Here is a 17,748-nt window from a genome sequence, read left to right on the forward strand (position 1 = left end):
TGATGTTTCAAATCTGCAATGGTATGCGCAAAATAAAATGATGAACACAGGTCAGTATCTCACTGTTTTCATCCAACGTTGCAGTTATGTGACTTCATTTTCTGTAAGATGTCATAATAAGATGCTTTTAAATTTCTGTACTGTTTACATATTGTCATGATTGCAATTTTAATATTAACGTAAGTCAAGAACTTAATAGCTACGGATTCAATCCTCACAAAAAAGATTAATATAAAGGACCTGTCGTTTTATAGCAAGTTTAAAGCACTAATATTTACATTCTACTGTGTTTTTCCATTAAATCCCGTGATTTTTAAATGACTCTAAATGCAACACCTATTCACTGCGTATGAATTTACGAGTAATTTACATAAGTAGTTCTCAAACAGTGATTTCTATGTTATCAGTTCAAAAATGGATTTCATGAATGTTGTCAAAACACCATGTTTTATAATTATTCAACAAAAAAGTTGACTTTATTGTTAAAAGCAACATTTCAAGAGTTATTTATCATGGATTTTATTTTCATGCTCGTCGATCTCATCTCAACAGTCTATGTGAAAACCAGTTTAAACCGGTTTTACAAAACAGCTGTTCTTGCTGTTACTTATTCACTCCCTCCGTGATCTGCACTTTATATCGATTTATTTAAGTCAACAATTGATTTCTTCAGTAAGGGAATGTATATATAAGCATTAAATGATTTATTTTTGACGTCGTCGTGTCAATAACTGCCGTCAGGTGAGCAGACAAATTATCATAACGCGCTAACGCGCGTTATTCAATTTATCTGCTCACCTGACGGCAGTTATTGACACGACGACGTCAAAAATAAATCATTCAATGCTATATTGTCTGTTAGATAAGAGAATCTTTAAGATCTATCGAAAAATGAACTAATATTTCTCCAGGTAGACTAGTTTTTGGACAGACACAATTTCACCTTACATTTTCACTAGTGTCCTCTGACTTTAGATCCTTATCAGCGACAACGAATAATTTCCTCGTGTTAAGCAAAATGCATTTGTCATTGGACAGTTTCTTACCCAATCAAATATAGCAATTGAAAATGAACGACCTTTGACCGTGTAACTGATGAAAATAGAGAAGGTTTTTATCTAACTACGAAGTATATAAGATATAGATTTAACAGAAAAGTTTTATACTAACCCACGTGAAGATTATGAATATCATTGTAAGATTAACAGTCTTGGCTGCAGGTATGTTTATTACTAAAAGAAAATGTCTCTAAAACCAATTATTGTATTATAGAAGCATTGCTTTGCAACATCATTGGAAAGAAATCAAAAATGGGTCTCCAGCGAATGACTGTTATCAGTTATAGGATATTCAGGTAATATGATGATACAAGAAGCTGTCTTATTTTTGGTTTACGGAGGATGTGTAACAATCTGTCAAAGCGACGCATGCGTAGATAAACTTCCGGACTGTGCTGAATACACAAAAAGTTCGTGCACGGCTCCATATGTGAACTGGGCTTATAGCAATTGTTAAGCGTACTGTGGATTCTGTCGTAAATATAAATGCGGTTGTTTTTCAACCTTAGTGATAAAGGTATCATTCGTTACGGAGGGTGCCCATTGTCGATGAACATTTGCTTCTTTTCAACTTCTGAATTTACTTATAAAAATATCTATTGCTGAACTTCACAATTCACTCAAATTCTTATCATGCAAGTCTTTCATCAATTACATAATACATGTGTACAACTACATTTAAGTCTTCTAATCTATACTCATCAAGTACATGTATCTGTAACGTGACCTGCTTATATGAGGAATTGATTTATAGGCTGTACACATGTTATATGATATACTCCCATTTGTATGTTACCTGACTTTCTTATATAAAGATATGACATATTTACAGTCAATGTGTGTTTTCCAATCAATTTATTAAATAAAATACGTTAAAATAAAATCAATTTGAAATAAATATTAGTGTTACATGTACTTGTATAACCGACGGGAGTAAAACTTTTACTTTTGAACCTGTAATCCTTTTTGTTTACATATGTTTTAATTACATCTCTTTTCTTTTTTATTCTTTTCCATGGCAATAACGTAAATACATGTTCGTAACAAAATCCTTACGTATCCAGGAACTAGAAATGGTGTGGAAAAGGGTCTCTTGGTCACTGTTTTAGTATCTAATATATCTAATATATATGTTTTAGTACGTAGTTTTGTTTTAGGACAGGTGTTGGATTACGTTATCATGTGGCATTGCAAAAACTGTAAAATGAATATTACATCTGGACCAGAAACTGTTATGATTTAAAGGATTTAATTGAATTTCAACAATTGTTATTCGATATCACATAATTTCAGAAAGTTTTCAATTTTTTTCGAAATAAAATTTCATACAGATACCGAATGCCATAATAAAAGGAGTGATTGTCATGAGTATGGAAAACAAGTGTGTCAGTTACCTTATATATTATGGGCAAAGGAAAACTGCGAGCAATATTGTGCATTTTGTGGACATGGTAATAAAACAGCAGTTTCTGCATTCTACACGTATTTCTAATAACAGAACCGATGTCCAATACAAAATGTGTAGATCTAAATCATAAGTCTATGATGTGACCTTTTCTCATTTTTTATATGTAGACTATAAATTAAAATCAAAAAATGTAATTGTTTTTATTTCAATTTATTATATTGCACTGTGTTGTATTGTAGACTTGAAGTGTATATATACTGTAAACCTTCAAACCTTGTTTACTCCTGGAGATGACCCAAACCACGAAGTCCAGTACTTCTTTGGCCAATAGTTTATTAACAATCGTGATCGTATAGTTAAAATTACAACAATCAAAAGCAGTCCAAACCAAAGAGTCTAAGAATCTCAGAATCTGCTCAACATCATTTTACATTGGTATATATAACATTTTACTTATGATGGACAGTTCTGACTAGTTCGGCCCATTTACGACGATCATGAGTGAACATTTAGTGTTCAAAATTAAGATTTATATTTTATTCCTAAATAAAGTAACAAAACCGTCAAAACTGCCAATCAAAGAGTCTGGATGCAGGATTTGAGTCTCCGAGTCCTGGGTCTCGGAGTCCCCCACCTAGTATGAGGCATCACTTACTCATAATACATTCATTCATACATGCATAAAAGGTTACAAAGGTTAATATATAGAATACACAATACATGACTCAATATAGAGTACCAGAGCTATCGTTGCAGACACAGAATCGCCAAATATGTATCTTGTTGTTAAACTCTCAATTTGGATATTATTATGCCCGTATTATGCACCTGGTTAAAAAACATCATTTAGGAATACTACGCATTGTTATCATTAACACCATTCAGTGCGCTGTACTAGGTACACATAAATATCATAGTGGCCATTAGGTATACTAGCAATTCAAGGTCATAGCATGGCTATCTGTTTACAATACTCCATGGGAAGTCCTGACTTCTTGCACAGCGGTCTGCGGCCTAGGCCTGACAGTTCAAGTGAGAACATTTGCCATAGTTAAACTAGGCACCCTTCTAGCAAAGGACTGCACCGAGAGCTTAATTAAAAACACCACTTGCACTAAACATAATTGTAGGTGTTAATTTTAGATGATTTATATAATTATATGGTTTTGTCCACGGCGTTCTTACAACTCGGTTTAAGTTGTGATCTTAATTGGTGTGATTTTGATTCCCAATGAATAATCTAATTTTTGTAACGGACACAGTATTATCCGATCTTGATTTTTTTTCCTTAGGTTTATTTAACAAAACCTGTATTTGTTCTCAGCTATCAAATTGGAATGGATAATGATTCAACACTCGACTTTGTGACTAAGTTCGTGAGTCGTCTTAATTAATGAATTTTTTATGTATATTTATGTATCTGTTCCTTAACAATTATTCTAGGCATTGTTCCACCGACAGCTGTAGTGAAGGTTCCCGACGTCAGAAATTACACACAAAACCCATTTAAGGATGTCATCAAAGCAGGAACCGACGTCGGTGAAGGATTAGCCATTGGGGCACCGTTTGCCGAACTAATTCCAATGTTTGCTTTCATTGGTAAAAGAGAGCAAACAAGAGCTTTTGAAGACTTCGTAAACACCGCTATGAAGGCTCAACATTTGGACTGATATTCTTTTTGAATGATATGATTTATGCAATTTAACATAAATGACATCGACTCTCATTTTCTGCCTCTCTCTCTCCCCTTCTCTCTCTCTCTTAAAATGAAGCATGAAGCAACGTTGGATAAAACCTTATCAGCATTTTCTTCGCCTTTCTACTGTATGTATTTCTAAAAAAAAGAATGGTCAAACTGGCAAAATGTATTGTACATCATCTGGCCTTTGCAGAATCAGTTTTAATTGAAAATGATTTCATTGTGATAGTGTGATCATTCTCGATGTAAACAGCTTCGATAAATTTTTCCCACAGTCATTTGCTATTTTTTTCTGTCTGAGAAACCTTTTTTTCGGTCAAAGAAATAACAGCAAAAGATATAGCAAAATGATTGATTGTCTCTAAAACAGATACACAAACGATAGGAGGATTAAGGTATCACACCGGTATTTGTTTTTACTAAATTACACTTTAGACTGAGGGAAATATTCTTTAAAAATCAGTTTGTATTTCTCATGACAAAATATTCGGAGGAAATGTTCATTGTTACCCTTTCCATCAGCTGACATCTAAAAATAACACAAGATACGGCATTTTCTTAAATAATCTAGCTCCAAACAGGTCTACTCTAAAAACCAAGTGGTTTTCCGTTTGTATGTAAACACACTGCACACTCCCCAGGAAGTTGTTGCATGTGCCTTTAAAGTAGTAGTGCCTATGAAAAATAATCATCATCCAACAAAATACATAAAATATCCTTCTTAGTGGTTTTTAATAAAAGGAAAATGTAAAAATTCAGTCAAGGTAAAAAAATAATTCTGATATATATATGGAACTACACTGGTTTACCGGTATGATACATTAAGGTTGCCATTTTTGGACATAGAGAAAGAAAGCCAATAATTTTTTAACAAAAACAGAGGTCCATGGGGCCACATCGCTCACCTGAGCAACAATGACTATATAGGCGTTCAAAGGATATTGTACCAAATGACCCCTCGGTATAATAACAAAAAATAATATTGTAGAGTATTCGAAGTTTACACTTGTTTTGCATACACTCAATCTTTGACATTGTACCTTTATGTAATACCACTTTTACCAAAAAATAAGAAAATCCTATGCAAGATATAAAACTCAATTTTTGGTAGGGGTACACTGTTAACTTCCAATTTCCTATATTTTCACCCCCCACTATATAAAGCGATCAAAATATTTTAGAACATATAGGTACATTTTCTTCCCTAATACTTACTAGTAAATTATTTTTTTAAAAATATTATAATATTATTGTTCGATATTGAAATGAATTGGAATGAACTATATGGGAAGAAGATTTTATTCTTTTTAAAATTCTATAGATGTAAAGAATAAAACTGTGCCTCAATGTGCTCAATTTCTCAAATTAAAACATTCAAAAATTTAAAAAGTCTTCCCCATCATAAACGACTGTTGTTTACCTGGCGAAAACTTTTTAACCTTACTCACTTGATTAATGAATACACTCGAATGAAAAATGTCGTCACGTGACATGTGTAAGAGTTATTATAGTAAATGTATATCAGGCATATCAGTGGATTTTACTAAGACCCACCCACTGTTTTCATATTTATTAAAATACAACAATTGGCTACAAACCAGGATGATTTTACGCTGTAATACTTTCTTAGGAAAAGCGATAACGCTTTTATCCTGTAACACAATGTGTCAGAACTATGGGAACTATGAAAACTGTTTTAACGGTGTCGTTTTTATTTACTCATGTCTCAAAAACTATCAAAATTAATGTGAAATTCATATAATTCTGAATCATCATATAAAGAGGGGGCCCTAGAAAGTAGTTACAGCATATCATTTTTCGTACAAGTATTAAACCTTTTGCGAGATATTTCTAATGTATGATCAACCAAAATTTCAGCGTCAATCATTGAATTATAATCTAGATACAGAGCTCACAATTTTGCTAGATTTTTAACTTCAGTTTGTATTTCCTATTCAGCATAAAAAATTTAAACAAAAAATGACCTTATATCTGAGAAAAAAGCTCTGTGTCTTGCTTATAATTTAAAGTTTAACACTCAAATATGGTTAGTAAATAGACATTGTAAACAATTAAACAAAAAAGACATGCACTATAACAAAGAGCACAATTTATATTTCAAAATGAATCATGTATATATACCTTCATATTTTCGTGAGCGATATTAAACTCTGTTTAAACTGAATAACTTCGAGAACATGCTGAGCATCTCAGCAAAATACATTGCATTAATTAACCAATATGCAAAAGATCATACCGAATTACCAATAGAATGAATTGTATTTTAGTACTTTGTTAATGCATCAAATTTAACTTATTTGCGCAGGTAAACAGTCAACTGTCTGATTTACCGAAGTCTATGTTTGATTTGATAGGTAAAAATGACAAAATACAGGCGATGGTTCCCAAGGTTACAAGGCATAAATAATATAAAAATGAACGAAAATCACAACAAGCTAATTATAACATAACACAACGTTGAACTTGACTCAGTAGTCCTTAAGAAAAAGATTTATATTTTCTGCAATTTATATTTGCCTTACCATAGGGATGCCTTGTGCCAAATTTAGTTATAATTGGTCAAGCGGTTTTTGAGAAGTACAAAATGTAAAAAGTTTACAGACGGACAAAATGTGATCAGAATAGCCCACTTGAGCTTTCAGCTCAGGTCAGCTAAAATAATAAAAAAAAACAACAACTAACATTCAGTTTTTACTTTATAAGTGTTAATTTTATCAAACGTTATCAATAGTTAAACATTATGTTCATTTTGATATGTCGATTACCGGACGGTATGATACCTAAAGATTGCCATTTTTGGACATAGAGAAAGAAAGCAAATTATTTTCAAACCAAAAAAAAAAAGAAAAATGAAAAGAAGACTAACATTCATTTTTTACTTGATAATAGTTAATTAATCAAACACTATCAATAGTTAAACATAACATGTTCCAAATTTAACAACTGAACACAAGGCACACGAAATCATCATCTATACAACTATATAAACTATATTAAAATAACAGACTCGAATTGTTGGTCTTTATACCGAGAAATCAGAAGAGTACTGTGTTTTGTTTTATATATTTTAAACAACATTATTTTGCACTTGAACATAACCAATTTGTTTTTATTTTTCCTCAATCAAGCTTTGCTAGTTAATAATCAAACAAAATTCCTTTATAAATCCGGAAATCATCTGAATTTTCCGGATTTTACAATCTTGCGCATGTGCATTACATTCATGCTAAATCACGGGAGGCTCTTTAGTTTATGTTTTCCCAATATCACATTTGCATAAACAAAGAAACGATAATACGTGTACATATTCAATGAAAATATTTATCATAGATTCTGTTCATCAAAGAAAATACGGGAGATAGGTTTTACTCATCTAATAGTGCATTTAATATGAAAAATCCCGAAAGTTCCGAATGTCAACATTGTGTGAAAATTCGAAGCCAGTAAAAAATATTGGTGAAAAAGTGTTGAATTCGTCATATAAATGAATTAAATTGTTAGATGAAAGGTATTTACAGCATTAGAGTGGTTTGTTATGAAAATTTGACCGTTATTTTAAATGCAGCTTAATTAATTTTTTTTCATTATCGTTTCGGAGCGATTCTGCTATTTTCTGCTACATTACGGGTATATGGGAGGCATTATAACCGTGGTGAAGTCCTGTCTGGAGACACAGTTAAATTATTCTAACTAAGAGTGTAGTGAAAATAATAGCATTATTGTAGGCTTAACGCTTGGTTATGTAAATGTCAACAATACGGTGTGTCGACTTATCTATTTCGTAAATGCCTCATATCATATGCAATATGTCAACCCGTGTACGTACGGGTCAAAGTCTAGTTGTTTATAATTCATGGTAAATGCTTCGAGACACCACGAACACTTATGTAATTTAATATCAAACAGAATTGATTTTCAATTTGTTCAATTCAAAAAAAAAATTGCGAAGACAAAAAAACTAAACTAAATCATTCCAAAAAAAAAATACCACATACACAAGATTTACATGGGAATGAAAAATGATTTATATTCACAACTTTTTCATACTGAGAATTTTAAAAGCAGTACAATGTTGAGTGCCTTTTCCGCAGCTTGTTCTTGTTGCATGCATTCCAGAAGAAAAACCATGACTACCCAATGAGTGATTGTGTCATTTATTGACCAAACAAATGACAGAATTATAACTAAAGCACATTAAATGTAGAATTACAATTATCATATTAGCTAATGTAATAACTTGGATAAGGTCTTATGATAAATTAAGGATTTAAGCCTAGAAATGTTAAATTGCAATTAGTGCTTATCCCAGTTATTATTTTATAATGAATATAACATTTTTTGCAACAAGAAGGTGGCGTTAATACAAAAGGGCTACCACCTGTAAAGTTGAAATTTCACTCAATTTATAGCACAAAGACCATAAAAATAACAAGATATGAACATTTAAGAAATAAACAACGTTATTTAGTGAACATGGCGTTATGAATAGCAATTGCTCTGTTGGCATATTCCATGATGCGCGCTAGCGCATCATGGAAAATATGCCAGCAGAGCAGTTGCTATTCATAACGCCATGTTCACTAAATAGTCGTTGTTTATTACTTATATTTGCATTTTCCCACTCGCAAATACCCTGTATTAGCCTAGACCTTGACATTTAGCTATTACATCAAAAGTAAACATTCAGACTGTAATGTATCTTTTTAATTCACATAGATTTGTTAACAGAATCAATGATATGTTAGTCTTACAACAGTAATTCCTTTAAAATGTTATCAAAAACATGTTTTAATATTAAATACGTCAATTTTAATGGAGTTGGAGAAAAACACACGATGTATAGTATAGTGGTTTAAATCTATAACGTCATGGAAAAGTATATATAACGTTACACCTTTATGACGTCATAGTATACAGAGAGAGCAATTGCGATTATAGAGAAATAATTGCAGCTCCTCCGTATGGGCTTACAGTAGGAAAGAACAATGGAAATGCAAATATTAGTATATACTTAGCATCTTCAGCAGAATAGTGGGCAATTGAAAGTAATTCTTTGGTGCATGATGAATACAGATATGCTCAAAAGTTAGCACCTAGTCCTGACCAAGTGAAGATTTATTCAAATGTGCATAATTTTTAGAGCAAATCATGCATATGCAGTTCGTATGGCAAAAATCATATATTTGCATCATGGAATATGCCAACAGAGCAGTTGCTATTCATAACGCCATGTTCACTAAATAATCGTTGTTTATTACTTATATTTGCATTTCACCACTCGCAAATGCCCTGTATTAGCCTAGACCTTGACAGTTAGCTATTGCATCAAAAATAAACATTCTGACTGTAATGTATTTTAATTCACATAGATTTGTTCACAGAATCAATGATATGTTTTAACAGTAATTCTTTTAAAATGTTATTATAAGACAGGTTTTAATATTAAATACATCAATTTTATGGAGTTGGAAAAAAACACATGATGTATCGTATAGTGGTTTAAATCTATAACATCATGGAAAAGTATATGACGTCAGACCTTTATGACGTCATAGTATACAGACGGAGCAATTGCGATTATAGAAAAATAATTGCAGTTCCTCCCTATGGACTTACAGTGGGAAAGAACATTGCATATGCAAATATATAACCATACACATACATATATATACCCATACATGCACGCATACATATATATAATTATATACATACATATATACAATTACACACGTAATATACACAATTACACACATAAATATACATACAAATATGTATAACTAACATTTATACATTTTATCCTGACAACGGAGGAGGAGGGGAGGTGGTGGTTAATTTTGCACCTCGTATTAAAAAAAAATAATTAGAGCGGCAAAGGTTTTAGATTTTGAGAGTTCGATCCCGATCAAAATGAACTTGAAGATAATAGAAACAATACCCAGAAATCGGAAGATTTGAAAAATTAAATAGCTAATTAGCGAAGAAAGTTTGTATATAAAACATTTTATGGAACATAAAATTTTATTTACTATTTGAAAAAGTGTATAAATCAATGTTTTCAAGCAATAATTAATTCTTATACTATTTTTTTCATGAAAATTCACCAAACATCATATTTACAAATGTAAAATTAAATATTTAAATTGAAACGGTATTCGATAAAAATGTTATGTTAAATATTCAATAGTAGTCAATGAATTCATGAAACATAATTTACATCTGTATAGCATTTAAATTCCTTTGCATAACGTAATATATTTTTCACATTAAACCTATGTAATGTAACACTTCGACTCTAATTTTATTGATAATTGACACTATCGTTAGCACAATGATTTTTTAAACGGTTTTTTTAAACATCAATCCTGCTCTAAAAAGTAAGAACCTGTGTTTTTAAGATTAGAGCTTCCAAAACGTTATTATGTAGATGATAAACGATAAGATAAGACAAACGCACAAAATGAAATTGCAAGCTGATCACGAGCCATGAATACACGATATCACAAGGTTCACATGTACATGTATAAACCCTTCGATGTCGAAACATCCGATTGCATAACCAATGGCTGACGTATTACATACCCTATGTTGTCTTTTGGAATTTTATTAATAGATTAAAGTGTAGTTTCTGTTTTGATTCACTGGTGCTTCCTTTGTTTGACTTGGAATTTTTTTCTTACAATTTGATAAGTTCGATCTAAAAATTTTATATATAATTTGTTCAGCTATTAATTATCATTCAGTAAAAAAAAAGATGTTCTTTTATTTTGGTATTTTCCTAAATTGTTATTCTGTAAAAGAAGACTATTGCAGTCTATCTATATTTAGGCCACGGCTATCGCACTCTCTTAAATAAAATATTTACATTTGTATCAAAATGCAACACATAAATACAATATGTATACATATCATTTTTAATTACTAAATGTTCAGCATTGAAACGTTTGGAGAATGCTTCACCATACAAACATCTCCTATATGTCACTGTCTCTTATTTTGTGTTCTGTATCTTTAATTTTTTTTCATTTTCTAAAAAGAAAACTATTTTTACATATGTTATATACCACCACTTGTTTAAATTACATTGAATTCTTCTAAAGAGTAATTAGTATGTGTACATATATACAAATACATTACACTTTAATATTGAATGTATCAATCTAATAAATACTATATATATATATATATATATATATATATATATATATATATATATATATATATATATATATATATATATATATACATTGCAACTATATATCTATGTTCATGCGCTATGCTTATACTCTGTTATGTGACTATGTGACTATGTGAAAGTTCAATTGAAAAAAGAAAAAGAAATGATAACGGATCTACATACAGATAGAGAAGACCGAACTAAATTATTTAAAGGTAAAAGGCACCAAATTTAATGTCGCATATACAGGTTAATTCACTAAATTAAGTTTTTTTATGATACCATAAGAACTCAAATACATTAAGTTTTATTTAGTATGCTATTCCATCTACATTATATAAATACATTGTATGTCTCAGAAGTAATGAACAAAATGACAATAACAAACCGTCATCCATCTCAAATATCCATAAAACAAAATACAAATTCAAAGCAGAGCAACACGGACCTCCATACAATAGAGGTAGGATCAGCTGCCTAAGAGGAGTAAGAATTCTCTGCTGACCGGCCACACCCGCCGTGTCGCAATCGGGAAAAAAACGTATTTAGTGTTCATTTATCATTAGTGAATGTATTCTTTCTGCTGGCGGAATAATTGGATTTAAAGTGCATGTATATTTAATTAGATTGTTGAGTATATGCATGTACTAAATACCTCTCTCTAAACTAACTCATTATTCAAAGGGTAGCTATTCGTGAGTCACACAGTCCAAAAAAAAATCAACCAACATATCAATCTTCCGCTCAACATCATTTTTGATATAAGAATATTTTTGCAATTCCCATACATCTTAGTATTTGAAAATGCATAAGAATACAACGTATATCATAGATACTTCAATGTAACGTATGGGATATTATCCTCCCAGTTCTAAAAAACATCAAGTTAAGTAATTATAGTAGAAATAAAAATACATAGTAAATGAAAAACAAAGTGGTTTTACATGTTCTTTTGACTTTTAACTATTAATAAGTTTTAAATAAATGATCAATAAGCTAATGACACGGTATTTATTAACACGAATAACATTTGTTTCAAAGTGATTTCAGGTTATTATAAAATTCTACAACCTATATACTGAATGTATATATTGAAATCGTTTATTTCATGGGGACCAATTTTCGTGGATTAAATTTGACAAGTTCAATGGGTTGTAATTTCGTGTATTCCCTTATACTTACAAAAGGAATATAACTTTATTTCCTATCAATTCGTGGGGATGCTAATTCGTGGATGAGAGGAACCCATGAATTCGAATTCCACAAAACTGAGTCACCACAATTTCTTTTGATTGCATAGTAGTAATTGTGCCCACAATAAAATGTTAGTGTCAATTATATAATATATATATTATAATTGTTTTTCTTTGCAGTTATGATAATAAACAAATAATAAGAAAGTTAAATAAATGTTAAAAAAAGCCCATGTCATTTAACAAACACGGAGATACTGAAAACATAAAGGTTTCTATTGTGTAAAAAATAATCACCAACCAAATAAGTTTTAAAATGAATGCAACACGGGATGTAACTCTATCGAAAATGTTAGTGAACTGAGCAAAACAAATTATTTCTTGCAGGTATTGAGTACTGTAAATACAATTATACATCCATCGAAAAGTATACAGACGGATGAACAACGGACAACAAAGGGCCAGAAAATTTCTCATGAATCTAAGGTTCATGTGAGCTAAAAAAAAACCATGATGATACCTTTGTTTAAAAGCACAATCACTGATGTATGGTACACATTATGAATCACATGTTCATTTCATCAACATGCAACCAGAAACAGGGATCATTGTACTGTCTTACAAACACAAATTGGCATCCGCTCCATTACTTAGTAACAACTTACGATGTTATCATTGCCGTTTTCACGAGTCAAAAGGAACGAACTAACTCCGCCTGCAAGACATAGGTTAACGTTTGCACCATTGTCAAGTAAAAATTGAACTACGCTTTCATGTCCCTCTTTACAAGCTAAAGCTAACGGACTAGCTTCATTTTTGTCACATAAATTTACGGTTGCTCAACTTTTAAGTAAGAGTTTCACAATTCCATAATACCCGTTTTTGCATGCCTCATGGAGACAACTTGTTCCGTCATTTCGACACAAATTTAAATTTGCTCCATTAAGAAGTAATGGTTGAAGAATGCTTTCATTTTCCCTCTGACAAGCTGAAAAGAGTGGACTAACTCCATTGTCCATACACAAATTAATATCAGCCCCTTTACTCAATAAAAGCTGTACAGTGCAATCAAACTTTTTTTGATAAGCAATTAGGAACGGCCTTGATCCGTCTTTATAACATAAAGCAAATCTGCTCTAGAAATCTGCTTGGAAACTAAAAGTTTTGCTGTACTATAAAAAGCTATAAAAAGAGGAGTGGCTTTGGTTTTTTTTATACAAATTAATGTCCGCTCCATTACTTGGCAAAAGTTGTACGATGGTATCGTGACCTTCTTCACAAGCCATAAATAGAGGACTGGCTCCGTCTTGGTGACATAAATTAATGCCTGCACCATTGCTTCGTAAAAATTGTACTAAGTCATAATTTCCCTGATAGCATGCAAATATTAAAGGACTTTCTCTTTTTACCGTACATACATTCTAATCAGCTCCAGCATTCAGCAAAAAATGAACTATGGTATTGTGTCCTCTTTGAATAGCTATATGGAGGGGACTGGCTCCGTTTTTGAAACATTAATTAAAGTCTGCGCCATTACTCAGTAACAGTTGTACAACGCTCTCTGAATGTCCGTTTTGACAAGCTTGAAAAGAGGACCGGCATCGCCCTCCATGCATGAATTAATGTTTGCCCCATTACTCAGTAACAGTCGTACTATGCTATCATGTCCGTTATGACAAGCTTCATACAGAGGACCGGCGCCGTTTTTTCTTGCATAAATTAATGTTTGCTCCATTGCTAAGTAATAGTTGTACTGTGCTATCATGTCCGTCAAAACAAGCCGCAGTAAGAGGACTGGTTCCGTCTTCCATGCATAAATTAATGTCTGCTCCATTACTCAGTAGCATTTGTACTGTGCTATCATGTCCGTTTTGACAAGCTATATACAGAGGACCGGCACCGTTTTTCTTGCATAAATTAATGTTTGCTCCATTACTCAGTAGCATTTGTACTGTGCTATCATGTCCGTTTTTACAAGCTTTATAGAGAGGACCGACACCGTTTTTCTTGCATAAATTAATGTTTGCTCCATTACTCAGTAGCATTTGTACTGTGCTATCATGTCCGTTTTTACAAGCTTTATAGAGAGGACCGACACCGTTTTTCTCACATAAATTAATGTTTGCTCCATTATTCAGTAGCAGTTGTACTGTGCTATCATGTCCGTTTTGACAAGCTATATTGAGAGGACTAGTTCCGTCCTCATCACATAAATTAATGTTTGCTCCATTGCTAAGTAACAGTTTTACTATGCTATCATGTCCGTCAAAACAAGCCGCAATAATAGGACTGGTTCCGTCTTCCCTGCATAAATTAATGTTTGCTCCATTACTCAGTAGCAGTTGTACTGTGCTATCATGTCCGTTTTGACAAGCTATATACAGAGGACCGGCACCGTTTTTCTTGCATAAATTAATGTTTGCTCCATTACTCAGTAGCATTTGTACTATGCTATCATGTCCGTCAAAACAAGCCCCAGTAAGAGGACTGGTTCCGTTTTCCCTGCATAAATTAATGTCTGCTCCATTACTCAGTAGCAGTTGTACTGTGCTATCATGTCCGTTTTGACAAGCTATATACAGAGGACCGGCACCGCTTTTCTTGCATAAATTAATGTTTGCTCCATTACTCAGTAGCATTTGTACTGTGCTATCATGTCCGTCATAACAAGCTATATAGAGAGGACCGGCACCGTTTTTCGTGCATAAATTAATGTTTGCTTCATTACTCAGTAGCATTTGTACTGTGCTATCGTGTCCGTTTTTACAAGCTTTATAGAGAGGACCGACACCGTTTTTCTCACATAAATTAATGTTTGCTCCATTATTCAGTAGCAGTTGTACTGTGCTATCATGTCCGTTTTGACAAGCTATATTGAGAGGACTAGTTCCGTCCTCATCACATAAATTAATGTTTGCTCCATTGCTAAGTAACAGTTGTACTATGCTATCATGTCCGTCAAAACAAGCCCCAGTAAGAGGACTGGTTCCGTTTTCCATGCATAAATTAATGTTTGCTCCATTATTCAGTAGCAGTTGTACTGTGCTATCATGTCTGTTTTGACAAGCTTTATAGAGAGGACCGGCACCGTTTTTCTTGCATAAATTAATGTTTGCTCCATTACTCAGTAGCATTTTTACTGTGCTATCATGTCCGTTTTGACTAGCTATACAGAGAGGACCGGCACCGTTTTTCTGGCATAAATTAATGTTTGCTCCATTGCTAAGTAATAGTTGCACAGCTCTATCAAGTCCGTCAAAACAAGCGGTAAAAAGAGGAGTTGATCCGTTCTGTTTACACTCATTAACGTTTGCCCCACTGCTTAGTAAGAGCTTTATTGTTTCATTGCGCCTTGTTTCACACAAGGTTTCATCTTTACTATTCTCAGTTGCATTTGCTGCGTATATTAAGGGAGTAGATCCATTTTGATTAGAATTGTTGCCAAACTGTCGTAAATTCACATCGACACCAAACTTTATTAGCTGTCGCATCATTTCAAAATTATGAAACGCAGACACAAGATGTATAGGATGGAAACATGCATATGTGTCTTTTAAAAATAATCTAATGTGGTCGTTTGAAAAAAAATCAAGCAAGTCTAAAGATCCATTGCAGCATACTGCAGAAAACAGCGAAATGTCTTCAATATCTGTTTTCAATTGTGTAAGAGCTTTTAAGCAATATAACGACAATTCTGTATGACAAAATACAATCATAGCAGAAATTGGCGATATTTCATTTCTTAGATTCAAAAAGGAAAGTTTTGAAAGAAAAAGGTCTTTTGTTTCTTTATACTGTTCATCTTTTTCAATCTGAAGTACTTTTTTCTCAAGTAGCATTTTATATTTTTCAGGATTTCGGTTCAATTCTTCTATTATTATGTTCCTAACCTTTTCGTTCCTCATACAAGGATTAAGGACAACGTCTAATAGTTGTTCACCAAATATTTCCATGAACAATCTCTTCCCAAGATTGACAATGTATTTGTCACTTAAGACTATAGAAAACTTGTCATTTTCATCTTTACAATCCTCTAACTTCACCCTTCTTCTTAGAAAACTAACATCAGCATATTCAATTGTTTCTTTAGGATAATCTGATCCGAATACGTAAGTGGTTATTTCCATTACAAAGTCATGGTAAAAATGAAAGTCATCGCCTATTTTCTTAACGAAAAAACCTTCCATAGATTCAAGGATGTCACCAATTGTATATGGTGCGGTGTTTTCACTCATTCCGCAAAGTTCTAACGCATGTTTATATTTCCTTTTAGAGGTTTCTTCTTGAAGAAAATCGTTGACACAAAGGTCATTGTTAAACAGAACAAGAAGAACTAGGGCACAATATTTTTCTTTGGATGCCTTTCGGAAATTTCTAATTTCCTCTTCTAAAACAAGAGCTGGCTTTTTGAAAAACTTTAATCCGTCATTTTGATAAGTGGCATTGCTAAAATATAATTTGCACAGCAATGGGAAATACGCATCGATTGTTATAATCGGTGCAAATTCTTCTTTGGAGAATTTATTGACAAATGAATATTTTTTAAATATTGTTTCTTTCTCCTCATCGTTCAGCTTTAGTACGTTATTATTTATGTCTACTATGTATGATTTGTTTGCAAAAATTCCAGCTATTCTAGCATCACTGAGAATAAATTTTCTACATGACATTAAAACTTTGACTTTCTTAAAAAGAGCTTTTAATTTTTCTTCGTTTTGTCTCCATGAGTCATGTGATATTTCATCAAATGCTTCTTTTCCAATTGGATCATTGAGCACGAAAAGTGTTTTACTCTGTATTAACAAACAGTCATTGATGAGTTCCCTCACTTCATAGATCGGTTTTACAGTCCATTCTTGAGATCTGTATTTAAGTGCAATATGCTGAATGATAGCTGACTTTCCTGATCCTGAGTGACCCGCCACAATAACTAGATTCTGATTTTTAATGAGTTGTTCTACTTTCTTGCACGCTGTTGTTGATATGAATAGATTGTTGTCTTGTTGCCATTGTTCAAATATGGTTCTATCTACTTTTGACTCTGATAGAAAAAAAATCAATAAAATATATAGCTTATTGTGTGCAAATATATAGTTGCTTTAAACATGAATGTTTTTTTTTAAATAAAATGCAAGTTTACTGGTTATACAAAAGGAAATGTTTATGATGCGATGTCCATTGGTTTTTATTGTACA

General features: G+C 32.3%; 2 protein-coding genes across 2 annotated transcripts in view; both read right to left on the reverse strand.

Moving 5' to 3' along the window:
* Positions 1-11,654: 11,654 nt before the first annotated feature.
* On the reverse strand, positions 11,655-17,613 carry LOC136272192 (ankyrin-1-like). Its single transcript, XM_066073395.1, has one exon. The coding sequence runs from the start codon at positions 17,221-17,223 to the stop codon at positions 14,236-14,238; it is 2,988 nt and encodes a 995-aa protein (XP_065929467.1). The 5' UTR covers positions 17,224-17,613; the 3' UTR covers positions 11,655-14,235.
* Positions 17,342-17,748, reverse strand: part of LOC136272229 (uncharacterized) — a 33,628-nt gene continuing 33,221 nt past the window's right edge. The window contains exon 9 of the mRNA XM_066073467.1: positions 17,342-17,346. Coding sequence (XP_065929539.1) covers positions 17,342-17,346 — 5 coding nt within the window. The remainder of the gene's footprint in view (positions 17,347-17,748) is intronic.

Source organism: Magallana gigas, chromosome 10 (assembly GCF_963853765.1).
Source record: "Magallana gigas chromosome 10, xbMagGiga1.1, whole genome shotgun sequence".
NCBI lineage: Eukaryota > Metazoa > Mollusca > Bivalvia > Ostreida > Ostreidae > Magallana > Magallana gigas.